At 42.3% G+C, this 21,858-nt stretch overlaps 1 protein-coding gene across 2 annotated transcripts in view; it reads right to left on the reverse strand.

The window, feature by feature from the left end:
- Positions 1–19,327: 19,327 nt before the first annotated feature.
- Positions 19,328–21,858, reverse strand: part of LOC106608081 (MAM domain-containing glycosylphosphatidylinositol anchor protein 2) — a 398,494-nt gene continuing 395,963 nt past the window's right edge. For both annotated transcript variants that reach the window (XM_014205777.2, XM_014205779.2), the window contains exon 18: positions 19,328–20,374. In XM_014205777.2, coding sequence (XP_014061252.2) covers positions 20,286–20,374 — 89 coding nt within the window. In that variant the 3' untranslated portion in view covers positions 19,328–20,285. The remainder of the gene's footprint in view (positions 20,375–21,858) is intronic.

The raw sequence follows: 21,858 nt of genomic DNA on the forward strand, positions 1-21,858 counted from the left end.
GAGTGACATCATTGATGTATACAGAGAAAAGAGTTGGCCCAAGAATTGGAATACATGTACCGCTACCAGAATGGATTTGAATTCAGCCCATTGCACTTTCAGCAAAAACTACACTACCTTTCTTCTCTAACTCTCTCTGTCTTATCCAAGAAACAATAACATACGTAAGGAGTGGGACTGCTCCAATGCTCCAAAAAGGAATTCAAATAACTTTTATTTCCTGAGAGGGAACTTCATGTGTGGTGACTGATTACTACATACAGTACAAGATACAACAAAGTAGAAGAATAAACATGTCGGCTACAGTATAAAGGATTGGAAGCATTCTAGGCAACTACAGGCTACATATACACATATTTACAAATACAAATAAAGAAATGCTTCAAGAGTTGAGCACTTTGATAGACATTGGCACAACACCAGAAGCTACTCTCTTAGATTTATTTGGGAGAGCTCTATAAATACACCTGGTTGGTAGAGGGTTATACTGGTCATTCAGTCTGTGAATTAAGTCAAAGGCTATTTGTTCCCCCTACTTCCTCACTCTTTTCTTTTGTTTAGGGGATGATCCCAGAGTCTGTGTGTGTGCGTATGCATGTATGTCTGTGTGTGTCTATGATTGGCAGTCCGGTCACCTCCGTTGACGCCCCAGAGCAGTCAAGGGATTGGGCCTGTCACTGTGCTGCTGTTGGAAAATAATTTATTTTGGTGCTAGGTTGTGCCAATTTATCTCTAGGATTGATCCCTTCAGATTGCATTGGGCTATATACCTCAGGACTCTGGACACTCCAGGATTCAACAGCCACAACACAAACAGAAACTATAGCTTGTCCATCCCAAGCGGAAAATGAATATATTTAAATATACTTAAAATCATACTTCATTCACATATTTGAAGTATATTTAAAAGTATCTTAATTGGAACAATTTTTAATATATTTAATGAATTTAATGTCCATTTTATTTGTATTTTATTAGCTTTTAAGTATGTTACATATATTTACATCTACATTGGGACACTTTTTTGTACTTAAGTATATTGTTAGTATATTAGAATACACCTTAAGTATATTTTATGTATATTTCTCATGAATTAGAAATATACTAAAATGGTATTTGAATTATTATTCCTGTATTTTCTTTACATAAAAAGTATTTATAATGTACTTCAAGTAAACTTTTAGAAATACTCATAAACTACATTAGCTATTGTATTATTCTACCTTGATTCACCAAGGCATCTTCTCAGCCAATGTTAACAATAAAATGTGCAATGTGTAATATGTAATTTGTAATTTAAAGTACAACATTATTCAGTTTGAAAATGAACATCAAAACATTTGAATAAGCTAAATATGAGGAACAATATCATATTATAAATCAAAACTTATATACAAATGTTTGTGCACATGTTTTTGAAAGTATAATTTAAATATATTTTGTGGAAACTCCAGAGTTTTTTAAAACTCTGGAGCTCTTTCAGAGTGACCATCAGGTTCTTGGTCACCTCCCTGACCAAGGCCTTTCTCCCCTGATTGCTCAGTTTTGCCGGGCTTGGATGCCACTGTGTTCTTAGCAACCTTCAATGATATAGACATTTTCCCGAGATCTGTGCCTCGACACAATCCGGTCTCAGAGGTCTACAGACAATTCCTTCCACTTCACGGCTTGGTTTTTGCTCTGACATGCACTGTCAACTGCAGGACCTTATATAGACAGGTGTGTGCTTTTCCAAACCATGTAGAATCAACTGAATTTACCACAGGTGGACTCCAGTCAAGTTGGAGAAATATCTCAAGGATGATCAATGGAAACAGGATGCACCTGAGCTCAATTTCAAGTCTCATAGCAAAGGGTCTGAATACTTATGTAAATAAGGTATTTCTGTTTTTGATTTTTAATACATTTGCAAAAAATTCTAAAAACCTGTTTTCACTATGTCATTATGGGGTATTTTGTGTAGATTGATGAAGAAAAACATTTATGTAATCCATTGTAGAATAAGGCTGTAATTTTGAAAATTTTTGAAAAAGTCAAGGTGTCTAAATACCGTACTTGTAATATATTAAAATATCATTTTTCTTTGGCTTCGGATTTTCTACAGCACTGGGAATGACCATAAATGGTTCTGTGTGTAGAGCAACAATCCAAACGTCAGAGCTCCTGGAGCTGCTTTACTGTTGTACTCGCCAAGAGCTATTGATTTTAACCACACTCTTCCTGTAGGATGGGAAGTGTAAGACAAAACATACTTTTGTGAAGCTCAAAGGATCCCAAATCATCTGGACTGGAGAAAGTGTATGAGTTTTTAAAGTGAGACGCAACAAGCTTTAAATCTCACTTCAGCATCCACTACTCAATATTTATGTGGTCTCAGGGCAATTCATATTATTCTGTACGAAATCTGTGACACTCCATTTAGGATGATATGTTATGTTACATTAGGTTACATTGTGAATGGAATAGTGGTTGTACAATATAATACGAATTAGATGACTTATAGTATCATGCGTTTGACCCGGGCGTACAATAGCATACAAATTGGATGACATAACTTATCATATACCTTGAAGGAAGTATAGTACTATGCGTCTTTCTCTGAGACCAGGTTGTGTCATAAGAACAAGGAGAATTATGGGTGGTGAACTAATGACAAATGTTAGGATAATTAACATAAAAGGTTAACCTGTTGGGAAAGGGGGCAGTATTTGCACGGCCGGATAAAAAACGTACCCGATTTAATCTGGTTACTACTCTTGCCCAGAAACGAGAATTTGCATATAATTAGTAGATTTGGATAGAAAACACTCTAAAGTTTCTAAAACTGTTTGAATGGTGTCTGTGAGTATAACAGAACTCATATGGCAGGCCAAAACCTGAGAAGATTCCATACAGGAAGTGCCCTGTCTGACAATTTGTTCTCCTTCTGTGCCATCTCTATCGAAAATACAGCATCTGTGCTGTAACGTGACATTTTCTAAGGCTTCCATTGGCTCTCAGAAGGCGCCAGAAAGTGTAATGGGGTGTCTGCAGTCTCTGGGCGAAGTACAGCAGCTCTGTTTGTGAGTGGTCAGGCTGGGAACAGTGACACTGGAGATGCGCTTCATTAGAATTCAATTTTTTTTCTTTCAGCCTTTGAATGAATACAACGTCACCCAGTTGGAATATTATCGCTATTTTACGAGAAAAATAGCATAAAAATTGATTTTAAACAGCGTTTGACATGCTTCGAAGTACGGTAATGGAATATTTTGAATTTTTTTGTCACGAAATGCACTCGCGCGTCACCCTTCGGATACTGACCTGAACGCACAAACAAAACGGAGGTATTTGAATATAACTATGGATTATTTGGAACCAAAACAACATTTGTTGTTGAAGTAGAAGTCCTGGGAGTGCATTCTGACAAAGAACAGCAAAGGTAATCCAATTTTTCTTATAGTAAATCTGAGTTTGGTGAGGGCCAAACTTGGTGGGTGTCAAAATAGCTAGCCGTGATGGCCGGGCTATGTACTCAGAATATTGCAAAATGTGCTTTCGCCGAAAAGCTATTTTAAAATCTGACACCGCGATTGCATAAAGGAGTTCTGTATCTATAATTCTTAAAATAATTGTTATGTTTTTTGTCAACGTTAATCATGAGTAATTTAGTAAATTCACCGGAAGTTTGCGGTGGGTGTGCTACTTCTGAACATCACATGCTAATGTAAAAAGCTGGTTTTTGATATAAATATGAACTTGATTGAACAAAACATGCATGCATTGTATAACATAATTTCCTAGGAGTGTCATCTGATGAAGATCATCAAAGGTTAGTGCTGCATTTAGCTGTGGTTTTGGTTTTTGTGACATATATGCTTGCTTTGAAAATGGCTGTGTGATTATTTTTGGCAGGGTACTCTCCTGACATAATCTAATGTTTTGCTTTCGCTGTAAAGCCTTTTTGAAATCGGACAATGTGGTTAGATAAATGAGAGTCTTGTCTTTAAAATGGTGTAAAATAGTCAACCACCACCAACCACCCTACTTTGGTTTCTGTCTAAAGTAAGTAGACTATTAGTACGTATCATGAAGGTGCTTAGAAATGTGTATAGTATGTTTAGTATGGCTATGAAGCAGTGCTGTCACATCACCTTATCGACCCACCCCTGTCCCTGTCCTCCTTACCACCTCTGACCCCTCCCCTCCCCAACACAAACACACACACACACACACACACTCCTGCACACGCACACAGCCCTCAAACGCCCCCTCAATGTTTTCTCGACTTTCATTTCTCTTTTCACCTCCCTCCATCTCACTCTCCCCCAGGGCCCTAGGCCCCCACAGTGGGGCAGTAGAGTGCACACAGCCCCCTGCATCCCTCCCAACGGCCCCACAATGTACCTCCACAGGAGTGTGGAATTTAATTGGACCCCTGCACCCAAAGAGCACCAGAAATATCCTCCCTGTTTACAATGAGAGAGAGAGAGAGAGAGAGAGAGAAAGAGAAAGAGAGAGAGCGAGAGAGAGCGAGAGAGAGCGAGAGAGAGAGAGAGAGAGAGAGAGAGAGAGAGAGAGAGAGAGAGAGAGAGAGAGAGAGAGAGAGAGAGAGAGAGAGAGAGAGAGAGAGAGAAGCGTATCATCATCCCACTTTTGTGTTAGTGGGAGTTTCTTATTTCTGCCCAGCCTTGCATGACAATGTAATACAAATCCATCTTAAATTCATAACAGTAAAATGGAATTTGAAGTGTTTTATGTTGTCAGCGCAAATCGCAAACACTAATGTCTACACAAATGTCTCACACCAGCTGAATCATTCCAAATGTAGTTCACTGTGAGCCTCTCAGAATTCCTACAAAAAAACTACAAATGAATTTCCGTTATCTTTCAGAAAGGGAAATAGGGAATGACTGGGACATTGGAGACATGGGGTGAATCTCACTAGTCAGAAGAGGCTTACCCTGTCCAAGTGAAGCAGCTCTCATGTGACAGACTGGGTTGTCTGTGTGCCACAACACTGTGTTATTCAGCTGATCAAAAGCCTACAGTAGGCATTTACCCTGGTCAGCTAACATGAGTCATCATGTCTCAAGGCAAGGTTACCTTGTATGATACAAGTCTGGTTCACCGTATCACCACCGTTACACTGAAATGGATGACCTCTGTCTGTGTGTCCATGCACATGACCTAGTATTTACAGTTCCTCCTTATTGATTGGCCCTGGAGGCAGCATGGGCCCCAGTCTCACTCCACCAACCCAATCTATATCTCCTCTCCTCATTACCCCAGGGACTCAGCAACACAACATAACAGAGCCCAGCACACAATTAAACATTTACACTCGACTGTGTTTAGCAGACAGACAATATTAAGACAAGGAATTAGAGAAAGTTGGAAGGAATTAATTGCAGAAGAGTTGGTGGTGGTCTATAGATCTGACAGATGTAGAGGAGTTGGTGGTGGTCTATAGGTCTGACAGATGTAGAAGAGTTGGTGGTGGTCTATAGGTCTGACAGATGTAGAGGAGTTGGTGGTGGTCTATAGGTCAGACAGATGTAGAGGAGTTGGTGGTGGTCTATAGGTCAGACAGATGTAGAGGAGTTGGTGGTGGTCTATAGGTCTGACAGATGTAGAGGAGTTGGTGGTGGTCTATAGGTCTGACAGATGTAGAGGAGTTGGTGGTGGTCTATAGGTCAGACAGATGTAGAGGAGTTGGTGGTGGTCTATAGGTCTGACAGATGTAGAGGAGTTGGTGGTGGTCTATAGGTCAGACAGATGTAGAGGAGTTGGTGGTGGTCTATAGGTCTGACAGATGTAGAGGAGTTGGTGGTGGTCTATAGGTCAGACAGATGTAGAGGAGTTGGTGGTGGTCTATAGGTCTGACAGATGTAGATGAGTTGGTGGTGGTCTATAGGTCAGACAGATGTAGAGGAGTTGGTGGTGGTCTATAGGTCTGACAGATGTAGAGAAGTTGGTGGTGGTCTATAGGTCAGACAGATGTAGAGGAGTTGGTGGTGGTCTATAGGTCAGACAGATGTAGAGGAGTTGGTGGTGGTCTATAGGTCAGACAGATGTAGAGGAGTTGGTGGTGGTCTATAGGTCAGACAGATGTAGAGGAGTTGGTGGTGGTCTACAGGTCTGACAGATGACCGCATGCATGCATGCACACACACACACACACACACACACACACACACACACACACACACACACACACACACACACACACACACACACACACACATATATATGTTTGAACCTCAGAGATATGTCTCAACAGTGTGTCAGCATCATGTGTGATTGACGTCATGCCTCAGCCTACGTTTTCCCCAACACATCTTCGGTTTCCAGCCAGCCTGTTTCACCTAGCCTGTTGTATGACACTATCTCAGCTGTGTCAGGTCTCTGTTCTGTGTGGCAGCACCTCCTCTCCAGGTGTTGGTGTGTTTCAGGCTGACTGGAACCTCAGACACTGTCAAGTAAAGAGGGCCACACTCTACTCCCACAACACAACAACACAACAAATCAACACAAAACAACACATCAACACAACACGTCAACATTTCAACACAACACGTCAACACAACACAACACATCAACACAACACATCAACACAACACGTCAACACTTCAAAACAACACGTCAACACAACACATCAATACAACACAACACATAGGAATGTTTACACTTACTGACACCTAGTAAAATAAGAGTAGGGCTCTTATGTTGTGGATACATTGCAGATTTGATAAGTGGTACATACAGTACCAGTCAGAAGTTTGGACACAACTACTCATTCAAGGGGTTTTCATTATTTTGACTATTTTCTACATTGTAAAATAATAGTGAAGACATCGAAACTATGAAATAACACATATGGAATCATGAAGTAACCAAAATAATTTTAAACAAATCAAAATGTATTTACATTTTGAGATTCTTCAAAGTAGCCACCCTTTGCCTTGATGACAGCTTTGCACACTTTTCGCATTCTCTCAACCAGCTTCATGTGGTAGTCACCTGGAATGCATTTCAATTAACAGGTGTGCCTTGTTAAAAGTTAAAATTGTGTAATTTCTTTCATTCCTAATGCGTTTGAGCCATTCAGCTGTGTTGTGACAAGGTAGGGGTGGTATACAGAAGATAGCCCTATTTGGTAAAATACCAAGTCCATATTATGGCAAGAACAGCTTAAATAAGCAAAAAGAAATGTCAGGCTATCAATACTTGAAAACATGAAGGTCAGTCAATAAGTCAAATTTCAAGAACTTTTAAAGTTTCTTCGAGTGCAGTCTGAAAAACCATCAAGAACTATGATGAAACTGGCTCTGATTAGGACCACCACAGGAAAGGGAGACCAAGAGTTACCTCTGCTTCAGAGGATAAGTTCATTAGAGTTACCAGCCTCAGAAATTGCAGGCCAAATAAATGCTTCATAGAGTTCAAGCAACAGACACATCTCAACATCATCTGTTCAGAGGAGACTGCATTAATCAGGCAGTCATGGTCGAATTGGTGCAAAGAAACCACTACTAAAGGACACCAATAAGAAGAAGAGACTTGCTTGGGCCAAGAAACACGAGCAATGGATATTAGACCGGTGGAAATCTGTCCTTTGGTCTGATGAGTCCAAATTTGACATTTTTGTTTCCAACCGCCATGTCTTTGTGAGATGCAGAGTAGGTGAATGGATGATCTCTGCATGTGTGGTTCCCACCGTGAAGCATGGAGGAGGGGGTGTGATGGTGTGAGGATGCTTTGCTGGTGACACTTATTTAGAATTCAAGGCACACTTAACTAGCATTGCTACCACAGCATTCTGCAGTGATATGCCATACAATCTGGTTTGTGCTTAGTGGGACTAAAATTTGTTTTTCAACAGGACAATGACCCAAAACACACCTCCAGGCTGTGTAAGGGCTATTTGACCAAGGATGAGAGTGATGGAGTGCTGCTTCAGATGACCTGGCCTCCACAATCCCCCGACATCAACCCAATTGAGATGGTTTGGGATGAGTTGGACCTCAGAGTGAAGGAAAAGAAGCCAACAAGTGCTCAACATATGTGTGAACTACTTCAAGACTGTTGGAAAAGCATTCCAGGTGAAGCTGGTTGAGAGAATGGCAAGAGTGTGCAAAGCTATCATCAAGGCAAAGCATGGCCACTTTGAAGAATCTCAAATATAAAATATATTGACTATTTTACACCATTTTAAAGTCAAGACTCTCCTTTATCTAACCACATTGTCCGATTTCAAAAAGGCTTTACAGCGAAAGCAAAACATTAGATTATGTCAGGAGAGTACCCAGCCAGAAATAATCACACACACATTTTTCAAGCTAGCATATATGTCACAAAAACCAAAACCACAGCTAAATGCAGCACTAACCTTTGATGATCTTCATCAGATGACACTCCTAGGACATTATGTTATACAATACATGCATGTTTTGTTCAATCAAGTTCATATTTATATCAAAACCAGCTTTTTACATTAGCATGTTTTGTTCAGAACTAGCATACCCACCGAAAACTTCCAGTGAATTTACTAAATTACTCACGATAAACATTGACAAAAAACATAACAATTATTTTAAGAATTATAGATACAGAACTCCTTTATGCAATCGCTATGTCCGATTTTAAAATAGCTTTTCGGTGAAAGCACATTTTGCAATATTCTGAGTAGATAGCCTGGCCATCACGGCTAGCTATTTTGACACCCACCAAGTTTGGCACTCACCAAACTCAGATTTACTATAAGAAAAATTGGATTACCTTTGCTGTTCTTCGTCAGAATGCACTCCCAGGACTTCTACTTCAACAACAAATGTTGTTTTGGTTCGAAATAATCCATAGTTATATCCAAATAGCTCCGTTTTGTTCGTGCGTTCAAGTCACTATCCAAGGGTGATGAAGGGTCACGTGCACGACGCATTTCGTGACAAAACATTTCAAAATATTCCATTACCGTACTTTGAAGCATGTCAACCGCTGTTTAAAATCAATTTTTATGCTATTTTTCTCGTAAAAAAGCGATAATATTCCAACCGGGCGTCTCGTGCACGAGCGCTCCAGTGTCATTGTCCTCAGAAGGACCACTCTCCAAAACCCCTGCTGTTTTTCGCCCAGAGACTGCAGAGCTATCATTCCACATTCTGGCGCCTTCCTAGAGCCAATGAAAGCCTTAGAAAATGTCACGTTACAGCACAGAGGCTGTATTTTTGATAAAGAGGCTATAGAAGGACAAGAAATGGTCAGACAGGGAACTTCCCGTATAGAATCTTCTCAGGTTGTGGCCTGCCATATGAGTTCTGTTATACTCACAGACACCATTCAAACAGTTTTAGAAACTTTAGAGTGTTTTCTATCCAAATCTACTAATTATATGCATATTCTAGTTACTGGGCAGGAGTAGTAACCAGATTAAATCGGGTACGTTTTTTATCCGGCCGTGAAAATACTGCCCCCTATCCCAAACAGGTTAAGGAGACGTGTATCTTTAAGATGGTGTAAAATAGTCGTATGTTTGAGAACTTTGAATTATGACATTTTGTGGTTTTGAATTTGGCGCTCTGATTTTTCACTGGCTGTTGAATAGTGTGAACCGTGGGTGGGACGCTAGCGTCCCACCTGCCCAAGTGAGGTTAACCTCTGAAGGTAAATAATGTACTTACATTCAGTAATCTTGCTCTGATTTGTCATCCTGAGGGTCCCAGTGATAAAATAAAAATGTTTATGCTCAAATGTAGGAACTGAGGTTCAGTTTGACCCCACTGCTGTCACTGGCTCCACACCCACCCCGCCTGGCCATCTAGATGTGTGAAAGTTAGTGTATAAGCTAATGATCCATCATGTAACATTCGCAGAGTACGACCCTGCCTCACACAGGAAGCGGCGCAGGTCCTAATCCAGGCACTTGTCATCTCCCGTCTGGATTATTGCAACTCGCTGTTGGCTGGGCTCCCTGCCTGTGCCATTAAACCCCTACAACTCATCCAGAACGCCGCAGCCCGTCTGGTGTTCAACCTTCCCAAGTTCTCTCACGTCACCCCGCTCCTCCGCTCTCTCCACTGGCTTCCAGTCGAAGCTCGCATCCGCTACAAGACCATGGTGCTTGCCTACGGAGCTGTGAGGGTAACGGCACCTCCGTACCTTCAGGCTCTGATCAGGCCCTACACCCAAACAAGGGCACTCCGTTCATCCACCTCTGGCCTGCTCGCCTCCCTACCTCTGAGGAAGCACAGTTCCCGCTCAGCCCAGTCAAAACTGTTCGCTGCTCTGGCACCCCAATGGTGGAACAAGCTCCCTCACGACGCCAGGACAGCGGAGTCAATCACCACCTTCCGGAGACACCTGAAACCCCACCTCTTCAAGGAATACCTGGGATAGGATAAAGTAATCCTTCTAACCCCCCCCCTTAAAAGATTTAGATGCACTATTGTAAAGTGGTTGTTCCACTGGATATTATAGGTGAATGCACCAATTTGTAAGTCGCTCTGGATAAGAGCGTCTGCTAAATGACTAAAATGTAAATGTAAATGTATGACAATCCTGGGAGTGTGTACATTTTTATTTTGTATTACCATAGCATTTTTGTATGTTCTCTACAGTTATGTACTTGAAAATGTATCAATTCACCAATTCAGCACATTTGGGCAAACTCCTGGCAGGCTTGATAGAAAATATTGTGCAGTAATGTAATTCTTCACTGGATCAGCCTGAAACTTTGCACACACACTGCTGCCACCAGATGGCCAAAATCTAAATTACACCTAGACTCCAATCTGAAAGTATGGCCTTTCTCTTGCATTTCAAAGATGATGGGAACAAAAATGATCTTTTACCAGATCTAAAATGTTATATTCTCCTAGATGAATTTCACATTTCCACAAACTTCAAGGTGTTTCCTTTCAAATGGTATCAAGAATATGCATATCCTTAGGGATGTCATTTTAGGCTAAAATTGAAAAAAAAAGGTACGATCTTTAGGAGGTTTTACGTAATAGATTTCTGAATCTATTCTGATGCTGATACTCTTCTAAAGGAAGCCTGTGTGTTATACTGCAGAACTCTTCCCCATGTTTCTCCCTTCTGGTTCTATCTGACTTGTCTTTGAAGTGAGTAGAGTATGCTGTGCTGTATCCAGTATGCTGTGCTGGATCCAGTATATTTCCTCAAGCGAGTCTTTCGTCGTTGGATGGAAGTTGCAAGGAAAGTTGAAGTAGCCATTGCTATGATAATTGCGGGGAATTTAAACGCTTCCTCCTCCCCTGCTCTTCTTCCTCAAACAGACAAGAATCCTTTGATTGTTGCGTCGGCTTCAAAGGACACTTGTGTGACGGGGAACAATGAGAGAAGAGAGGAGAAGATTGTCAGAGAGGAGGATGAGAAGGAAATTACCGACTAGTAAATCAGTTTAAGACATCTGTTACCATGGAGTCATGGAGCTAGAAAACAAACAAAGAAAAGCAAAGTCACGTTGATTTGACTAAATCTGAATCCACAGCTCCCTTAATCCCCCCCTCTTTCTCCCCCCCTCTCTCCCCCACCCTCTCTCTCCAGGGTCGACACAGCAGTACAATTTGTATATATTTTTCAGAGCTCCAACACAATGTTCTGAACTGCTACCAACCTGCAAAGATATATTATGTCGTCATTTAATGTTTTCATATCTTATACTTCATGCCCTACCTGATTCTCTTGAAAAGTCAGGAACATACTATTGGTATGAAAGTAGATACCTTTGGTGTAACAATCACACATACAGTTAAGTATCCCCTCTGACTCTCTGGTAATGTAGCAAGAGTTGCTCACCACCAATAAGAGGCTTTAACAAGGGCATTTAAAGTCACTTGTATCCGTCAAGCAGTGTCACTACTCAATAAGCGGTGTCATCAGGACACGGCTGATGAGAAAAGGTCCTCCAACACCGTGGTGTGAAAGACGTAAGCTTTAGACATGATCTAAAGGTCTCCGGTGTCATCGCTGTGGGAGCGACTGAGATACTATCCAACCGCCCACAGAACACACACGACTGTATTATAGAGATGAATTTGACAATAATTAAACCACAGATTCAAGATCAAATTAACAAACTTTCAATTGTAACTTTAATCATTAAACTGTAGAGTACTGTAGAATATGGGTGTAGACTACTCTACCACCAACCACATGAGTCTTCCCTAGTGCTTTTAGGGTTGAACCATAAGAAGCACCTAACTACAGATGTAGGATCAGGTTTCTCTACCACCAATCCTACCCATAACAATTCGATACATCAAACAATATCTGAGCCAGGATCAGCAGTAAGGAAGATGACGGGACCAAAGTTAGCCATGCCATTAGGATGTTTGTGGATTGTCTGTGCTACTTTGGCATAGTTGTTTTGCACACTGTTCTAATGGATGATTTGAAAGTTGATATGCCTTTTTGACAACTTTTTTTAACCCATTTTAAAACACACATCAGGGGACAGACCAAAACAAACATCCTGAGGCAACGCGAGCATTAACTCACCTCAAAGACGTTGAGGTGTCTAGCCTCATCCTTAATCTCCTCAAACCACTCCCAACTGAATATACATGACATGATAATTGTGGATGGAAAATAGATCAAAATTGCCCAATAACGAGGTTGCATCAGACAAGATCATCTGGCTGCTGGGCTTGACTGACTTTGACAGACAGCTCATATGCTGGTACGGCTAAAGATATTTGGTTTGACTGATGCAGCTAGCCTCCTTCAAAGGGGCATTAGTGGTCCATTAACATTCCATGACATTTTCCCTTCCGCCCAGGAAGACAATGGAAGTCATGTAAACAAAGCACTGTCGCGGTGCATGGCAAGGAGAGAGGGGAATATAATGTCATGTAAAATGGTATTGCTCACTGGGTTGAGATTCCAGGTTTCAATTCTAATGTGGATCTATGGGGGCAGTCTGTCGGCTGGGCTGAAACAGAAGAGAGAGGGAAAGCGGACAGAGGAGAGGAGATGTGAGAGAGAGAGAGAAAGAGAGAGGAGAGATAGAAAGAGAGACAGTGAGAAAGAGAAATAAGAGTGAAGGTAATTGAAAGTGCTTAAGGTTTTAAAGGGCAAATGCAACCAGAGGTTATCAGCATGAGAAACTATCCGAATGTATTATGGGAATAACTTATCATCTGGACAAAAAAGGAAGTTTGTCATGCTTTATTTAGGGTTAGGGCACGCAGGGGATTAAAAGAAAACATCATAAAGAAGACAACTAAAAACTTAAGAGTAACCTTAAAACACTGTGTAAAAGAAAATAATTTTTTTGTACTTTGAGTGTGCACTGATACGATACAACCTTGGTATATAATACACTCCTGGATATAAACGTGCACCTGGCCCAGCTGTGTCCATCCATAATACAAAATGTGTCCATATAGAGATCCCGACAAGATGGACAGTAACACTAGAAAATAATGTTAACCCATAATCGGTGGTAGTATTCAACTGAATTGGATCAGAAATGCAAGGCCTTCGCTGGGGCCAGAACCTGCTTGGCTGTTTATACAGATTTCATAATAATTTATTTATTTAACCTTTATTTACCCAGGAAAAGCTCCCTGAGACCCAGTTTCTCTTTTTCAAGGGAGACCTGGCTAAGAGGGCAGCAACAATCAATACATTACAGAATTAAACCTGCAACAATACAATACAATTCAAAAGAACAGCAATTATGGTAGGGATATACAGGTTATTTCTCTCAAGTCGATAATAATAAGGATTTATTAAAACATATAAATGATACAGGAATATAGTTAACTGTGTAGGAAAATGTAGTTAACTGTGAACCTGGCCAAACATTCTTTCTCTCTCCCACTCGCGCACACACACGCACACACGCACACACACACACACACACACACACACACACACACACACACACACACACACACACACACACACACACACACACACACACACACACACACACACACACACACACACACACACACACACACACACACACACACACACACGTCCATAGCGGCCTGTATCTTTTGGGGCAGCTCGAGGTTAGCCTGGAGGCAGACGGATGACAAACCCCTGAATCTCATAAAAACAATAAAACAATAAAACACTCTCCCACTGTTTCCCCAGGGCATCACACACAACAACAAAACAATAGACAAGAAGCAATAGCTCTCACAAACAATCTGCCTTATGGGGACCCGGCCAAAACCTGCCTTATGAGGACACGGCCAATACATATCTTATGGGGACCCGGCCAATACATATCATATCTTATGGCAAAAACCTGCCTTATGAGGACACGGCCAATACATATCTTATGGGGACCCGGCCAAAACCTGCCTTATGAGGACACGGCCAATACATATCTTATGGGGACCCGGCCAAAACCTGCCTTATGAGGACACGGCCAATACATATCTTATGGGGACCCGGCCAAAACCTGCCTTATGAGGACACGGCCAATACATATCTTATGGGGACCCGGCCAAAACCTGCCTTATGAGGACACGGCCAATACATATCTTATGGGGACCCGGCCAAAACCTGCCTTATGAGGACACGGCCAATACATATCTTATGGGGACCCGGCCAAAACCTGCCTTATGAGGACACGGCCAATACATATCTTATGGGGACCCGGCCAAAACCTGCCTTACGAGGACACGGCCAATACATATCTTATGGGGACCCGGCCAAAACATATGTTATGGGGACACCTAGGTCTGCCTAGGTTTCTACAATTTATTATGGCATTACATTCTATGTTTCACATTATGTACATACCACGATGTTAACCTGAACCTTCTGGGGACACGACCAGAGCCTTTTTTTATTAGGACATATACTGTATTCATGATGAGGGTAGTTTCTCTACCAAACAGCAATGCACTCTTTTTGCATTCAACCCCCAAACACATCAGTGTAAACTATCTGACAGGAGATGCCTAAAAGGGATTTCTGCAATTATAGAAACATTTTTTCCCCCTTGCATTAAACGTTAATTAGTTTTTCTGCAAACACAACATTGCAGTGGAGGGTTATACACTGAATACCAAATTCAGGACGTATGGTATTTTCAACAGTTACTTAATGAAGGACTTAGGATTCCCTTGGGGCACTGTGGCCTAAAAGCCTCTGGCTCTCATCCAAGTTCTCAGTTGACAGTAGACTTGTTGTTATTCCTCCATCTATATCTCTCAACTGTCCTTTTCGCCATTATCACTCACTTTCTCCTGTCCCTGAGGGCTGGAGGAAGAGCCGTCTGGCTAAGCCTTCCCTGTAGCTCAGTTGGTAGAGCATGGTGTTTGCAACGCCAGGGTTGTGGGTTCGATTCCCACGGGGGGCCAGCACAGAAAAGAATGTATGAAATGTATGCATTCACTACTGTAAGTCGCTCTGGATAAGAGCGTCTGCTAAATGACTAAAATATAAATATAAAAATATAAACCCCCAACAGCCAGCCATGCTACCCCCAAGCTTATAACTCAACTCAGTGATATGCAGCTCCATAAACACAGCAGGGACATTCGGTGAAACTAACAATTTGCACAGATCACAAAAGCTTTAGGTTTCCATTCCTTTGAGTTGAATACAGGTGATCACTGGAGGAACTGCTGGGACATGGTGCCAAGAACAAAACTGCGACTCGTCAAGAGGAGATGAGGCAAAGGGTATAATGACAACACAAATTGTGCTAATTTAGGAAGTTACACATGTAGCAAATACAAAGGTGTACAAAGAGGCGTGCCCATCTCCCATCCCCAGAACAGGACTAATTCAACAACACAAACATAAAATATCTTTTTTCTTTATTTTAGCATTAGTTGCAGGTATGGCACACAAAATGGGTGATAAATCCAAAGAAATACAGTGAAAAAGAAGCCTAATTATATATAGAGTACAGAACAGAGAAGAATTATTACAAGTTGTTGGCACAGTACAACATAGGCAACGTAATCGTTACACAGCTCAGAAACATCTCTACAGAATTTCATCTCTTCGGTACCCTTATGTAGCAATTCAAAAGGGTACCTCTCAGTAGTCTAAAATGGCCTCCTCTCCTCATCTCTTCTCTTACACCATTTTGCACTGAAATGACAACATGGTAAAATTCCCAAATATCCACCATGTCGCTTCGACTTATCCAAGGGTGTTTTTTTTTAGATCAGAGCAGTTGAAGGAGAGAAGACACAAGAGGAAGTAGCAACTTCAGAGTACTGAGATACACCCCAATGTCATAAACCGAGTGTGACAGGAAGTGATGCGGGTAGTAAGGGTTACCACTTCCTGTGATATGTTATATCATTGGGAGATAATAATATTAAAACCTGTTGAAGAATGGCACAATGTGACAAAGCCCTTCTGTTATGATGGACAATAGTGATTTCAGTGAAGTACAGTATGTGTTGAGTTTGCCAAGTATAGTAGTAGGTCTGCATCCAAGTCAGAAGAAATCAATAAACAGGTCTAAATTTGACCTTTTGACAAATATTTTGTAACAACATGAGGCATGGCAAAATTATACGGATCATTTCACAGATAACAGTGTAATACGTGTGAATGTGTCTTTTTAAAAGGGCGTAGGTAAGCTTCAAAACCTAAATCAATTCTCAATTATCATGGCACACTCATTTTTCATTTACATTCAATATGATCTGGGCATCTTTGTGAAAACAAACAAACTCTACAGCATAAACAGTACATGTAAACGTGATAATGTCCTAGGATCTATAACATACACCTTATGAGAGGATGTTATTAATGCTTTCTAACGGCTGCCTATCATTCTGCTCTGTTTATTTTTATGTATTTTTTTTTTTTTCCCCATGTATCTGTTTCTTATCACATCTATTGTACACTGCATATGCTCACACATGTACACGACCCGCTCGGACCAAACCAGGCGTATTTTTCTAGTACTTTGTCTTTGCATCACAAAAATGTTTTCTGCATCAAAAGTCACAATACCAACCAAATTACAACTCAATAACAACCAAATTCGTTGGCCACAATTGTCTCGTAAGTTTCATTCTTGATGATGTATGACTGTTAGTTTTTCACAGAATTTGCATTTGTGTCTTTGGATGGGTAACATTGTATGAATGTCAACGTAACGAGTAAAAAAATACAAGTTATTTATTATCGATGATTGTGTAATATGTTTCTCGGGGTCTATAAGCCTGACTTTGTGTGAGCAGGTCACATATAGGTGCATATATACTGCATTTTATATGTTGAGACCTTATATGTTGTGCTTCCAGTTCTCCAACATAAAACATTGATCATAAACCTTTATAATAGAGCTTCTTTACATTTACAAGTTATACAATTACCAAATAGGTTTAACGTCTTATGTTTCCATCATCGGTTTTTGATACTTCAGCAATGCAAGGGAGACAACAAGAAGATAAAAAGAAGTTAAAAGTCAGATCATTTTCCCAACAGAAAAATATAAGAAACAAGACCAACAAGTCCTCAAAACGTTTTTGTTTTCCCTTCATAACCAACAATGTACGGATCTTTTCTGAAATTCTTTTAGTCTTTTTTTTTTACAATATGTTTTTAAAAACCACCTGGTTAAGGTAATGGAGGGTCTCATGTAGATCTTCCGCAGGCAATCTTCACAGTTTGTGTAAAAGCAGAGAAACATTCTCGCTAGAGTAATAAAATATCATTATTATGATCATTATTCATATTTTTGTCTCCCATTGTTCGATATAAATGGTGGAGGTGTGTGGGGCAGCGAGGCTTACAGTATTCCATCTACTGGCATCTTCTACTCCCTGTACAACACAATGTTTTATTCATTAATAGTTCTGTTCTTTTCTTTAAAAAAGTCAGTTCGGCTGGGATGGAGACTCTTTCGGAAAAAGCGAGGTGATCAATCGACTGTCTTTGTCCTCATACAGTATGTGTTCTCTGACTGTCTTTCTGAGAAACTCCACAGCCCTTCCTCTCTTGGTAGTCCATCGCTTTCACCCCTCCTGTCCATTTATACTAACTCCTTTATTGAAACGGCCACAACTGCCTGGTTTGTGACATCTTGCAATAGTCCTGGGACCTAGGCCCCCCGGTCTGCCTGACTATCCCCCAGCTTGCCCTAAAACACACGCGCACGCACGCACGCACGCACGCGCACACGCACACACACACACACACCTTCAACTGAAAACCTTTGAGCAAGCGTGCCTTCCACCAGCACTTGTGGGGCAAAATAAACATGTAGAAAATAGCCCATCAGTGGAAACATCACCATCACTATCATCATCATAGGTGTGTTTGGTGTTACCATCCAGGCTCACAGTTCGGTCTGTTCTGTTGTTTGTGATCTGAAGGCACTTTGTTTCATGGCAGGAAGTGGCTTCTGTTCCTCAGCTGCAGGGTTCGACCGGCTGGTGGAGACCAGAGACACCTCTCTTCTCACCTGTCTTCCACCCTTCCTTTTTGCTCTCTATCCTCTACTCCTACCCTCCACTCCTTTCCCCTCTGCCCTCCACCTAGCCTAACTGTCTGTTTGTTAGTCTGTCTGTCCATCTCCACCCGCCTCTCTCTGACTGCTACAGACCTCCACCTCCCTATACACATCATCTGTCCTAACCCCAAAGCCCTTCCTCCACCTCTCTCCTACCCCACTCCACCCTCTAACCCACCTCTCTTCAACTCTCTCTCCTACCCCACTCCACCTTCTAACCCACCCCTTTTCAACTCTCTCCTACCCCACTCCACCTCTCTAACCCGCCTCTCTTCAACTCTTTCTCCTACCCCACTCCACCCTCTAACCCACCCCTTTTCAACTCTCTCTCCTACCCCTCTCCACCTCTATGCCCCACCCCTCTCCACCTCTATGCCCCACCCCTCTCCACCTAATTGCCCCACCCTTCTCCACCTCATTACCTCACCTCTCTCCACCTCTCCACCTCTATGCCCCACCCCTCTCCACCTCATTGCCCCACCCCTCTCCACCTCTATGCCCCACCCCTCTCCACCTAATTGCCCCACCCCTCTCCACCTCTATACCCCACCGCTCTCCACCTCTATGCCACACCCCTCTCCACCTCATTGTCCCACCCCTCTCCACCTCATTGTTCCACCCCTCTCCACCTCTATGGCACCCCCATCTCCACCTCTATGCCCCACCCCTCTCCACCTCTATGCCCCACATCTCTCCACCTCTATGCCCCACATCTCTCCACCTCTATGCCCCACTCCTCTCCACCTCTATGCCCCACATCTCTCCACCTCTATGGCACCCCCCTCTCCACCTCTATGCCCCACCCCTCTCCACCTCTATGCCCCACCCCTCTCCACCTCTATGCCCCACCCCTCTCCACCTCTATGCCCCACATCTCTCCACCTCTATGGCACACCCCTCTCCACCTCTATGGCACACCCCTCTCCACCTCTATGGCACACCCCTCTCCACCTCTATGGCACACCCCTCTTCAACTCTCTCTCCTAGTGCTCTCCATCTAACCTACAGACCCCGAGTTTGGAGCCTGCCTGGGTCTGCCTGGGGTCTGCTTACTTGGCCTCATATACCCTCTGTTGGCCACTTGGACTGGTGAGGACAGTGTTGTGAAATACTTAGGCAGCTACTGGGTAAGAGGGGAGAGAGAGCTGGGATAGATAGCTGAACGTTGTCCGAGTTTCTGTTTTCTACTGCACAGCATCAAGTCGAGAGAGAGAGAGAGAGAGAGACATGTCAAGGTGTGAAGGTCAGGGTGGCTGGGCAGAGTGAAAATTGTCCTTGATGTGTATCAGGTGCAACTCCAGAAAGATAAGACAGACAGAGAAAAGTGTCGATTCCATGTGTTTCTTTAAGCCGGGGAAAAGTAATTTTGTTCTTCAAAAAGTCACCAATGTCTCAATTCCCACTTACCTTTCAATTAAAGTTTCCTAACTGACTGGCTAAATTGTTCTTGTGCTTTACAAATAGTTCTTCCGCTGCGCTTGTGAACACTCTCACTAAAGTCCAGGCGTCTCAACACCAAGCTTTGCTTCGCGCTGGTAAAAGTCACAATCCTGCGCTTGAGGAGCAATTTTCTGGAAAAGTTGTCTCTTTAAAAAGAATTGCGGATCTTATTTTATTACGTTTTATGTGGTATTTTTTTCATTTTTTTCATCTGTTTTAAAGTTTTCGTCCCTCTTGGTGGTCTGAGTTTGGATTCCCTCGCCGCCGCCTTCTGAATGCATGAATCTTTGGTGATTGGATGCTGAGGGTACAATAACACAGACACCAGGGCCGAGGTCGGGCCCGAGACCGGTTCGGCCCGTTTGCCTCCGCCAGATGGCGCAGGGCAGGGTCACCTATGACCCCACCGGAAGGTCATCGCCAAGGTGACACTCAGCAGCCGTATATGGGCAGATGTAGACGGGGCAGCGGATCTGAGATCTAAAGGGGGCGGAGACAGAGTTAAACGTTTGTTCAATAACATTTGGCATCATCACGAGCCTGAAATCTGTTTCCTCACAAAAATATCTCCAGTAATAATATCCAGTAATTCTTAGTTAAAATGAAACATAAGAAGAACTTTCATTAAAACACATGCTGTTTCCATGGTGGCAGTCAGGATCATGTAATATTCATGGTGAGAGATGGTAAATCCATAATGCATGGAGAGAGTCTGTCCTCGACCTGGGAGACTAACTCCTTAACTACTAATGAAGTGATTAAACTGATCTGAATGATAATGGAGCCAGATACACTGCAGACAAACATTGTATGAAACTACTGTCAGTAGATTGGTTGGACTTGACTGGATATTGTTTAGTTTTCTTTAGTTTATTAAGATATTACTCCTGGATATTGTAACTGGAAATATTCTGTTTTAATATTTTGTTTTACATAGTAGATGTTGAAATAGTGACCAGTTATGCTCAAAATCTTATTCATAGTGACAGCTCAAAGTCTGATTGTGTAATTCATTTCTCAGTTTTGCTTTTCCAGTTAAGTAACACAGGTATTGTGAGAACAAGTAAGTAGGAATGTATTCATTTGACAAAAAAGCAATATCACAATTTGTAGAGAGGTTCGTTACAATTGTTCACAAGTGATTCCCTTTATTCAATTCCCAGAAAAATCTATCAACACTCCTTCAATCTGTTAACTTAAAATCAAATTCAAACTAACAAGTTTATTTCCCAGGAGTGTGTGGTGTGTTTGTGTGTGAGAGAGAGTGTGTGTCCATTTAGAAGCTGACTTTAATCAGACTTCCTCTCCCTCCTGCAGTGAGTAACACAGTCCTCCTTCTCCTCCTCCTATCTTGTCAATATGGCCGCCTCGTCAATTGCAGGCCATTACCTGTCATGCTTTTCTATTTTTGCTCTCTCTCTCTGTTTGTTCCTCCTTGTCTGCAATTACAGTGATCCACTCCCCGCGGACTGTCGCTGGTTCCGTCGCTCCGTTTGGTCGGGACGGCTATCATTCATGTGATTACAGCCATGTTGCTATGGCAACCCCACCCCTCTCTTTCTAGAGAGACACTATAGCTGCTGGTTAGAATTGGCCCTCCTGAGAGAGAGAGAGAGAGAGAGAGAGAGAGAGAGAGAGAGAGAGAGAGAGAGAGAGAGAGAGAGAGAGAGAGAGAGAGAGAGAGAGAGAGAGCACCTCTGCAAGACCCCCTCCCGAAGGACCTGCACCCACACCACAGCATCACCAGCCACACCCCAACCAGCTAAGACGACCCCAAGCAAACTCTGACCACACCCTATATAGGCCCCCCCATAAAAAACTATGCCCCTTCTGCCCACCCCGCCCCTCTGGCAAGGACCTCAACATGACAGCAGGACATATGCCCAGGCTGTGAGCAGAGCAACAGGCCCAAACCCCACTAATGTACCCCACCAAGCCCCATCCTGCGACCTAAGAGGTATGTA

Source organism: Salmo salar, chromosome ssa06, assembly GCF_905237065.1.
Source record: "Salmo salar chromosome ssa06, Ssal_v3.1, whole genome shotgun sequence".
Classification (NCBI taxonomy): Eukaryota; Metazoa; Chordata; class Actinopteri; order Salmoniformes; family Salmonidae; genus Salmo; species Salmo salar.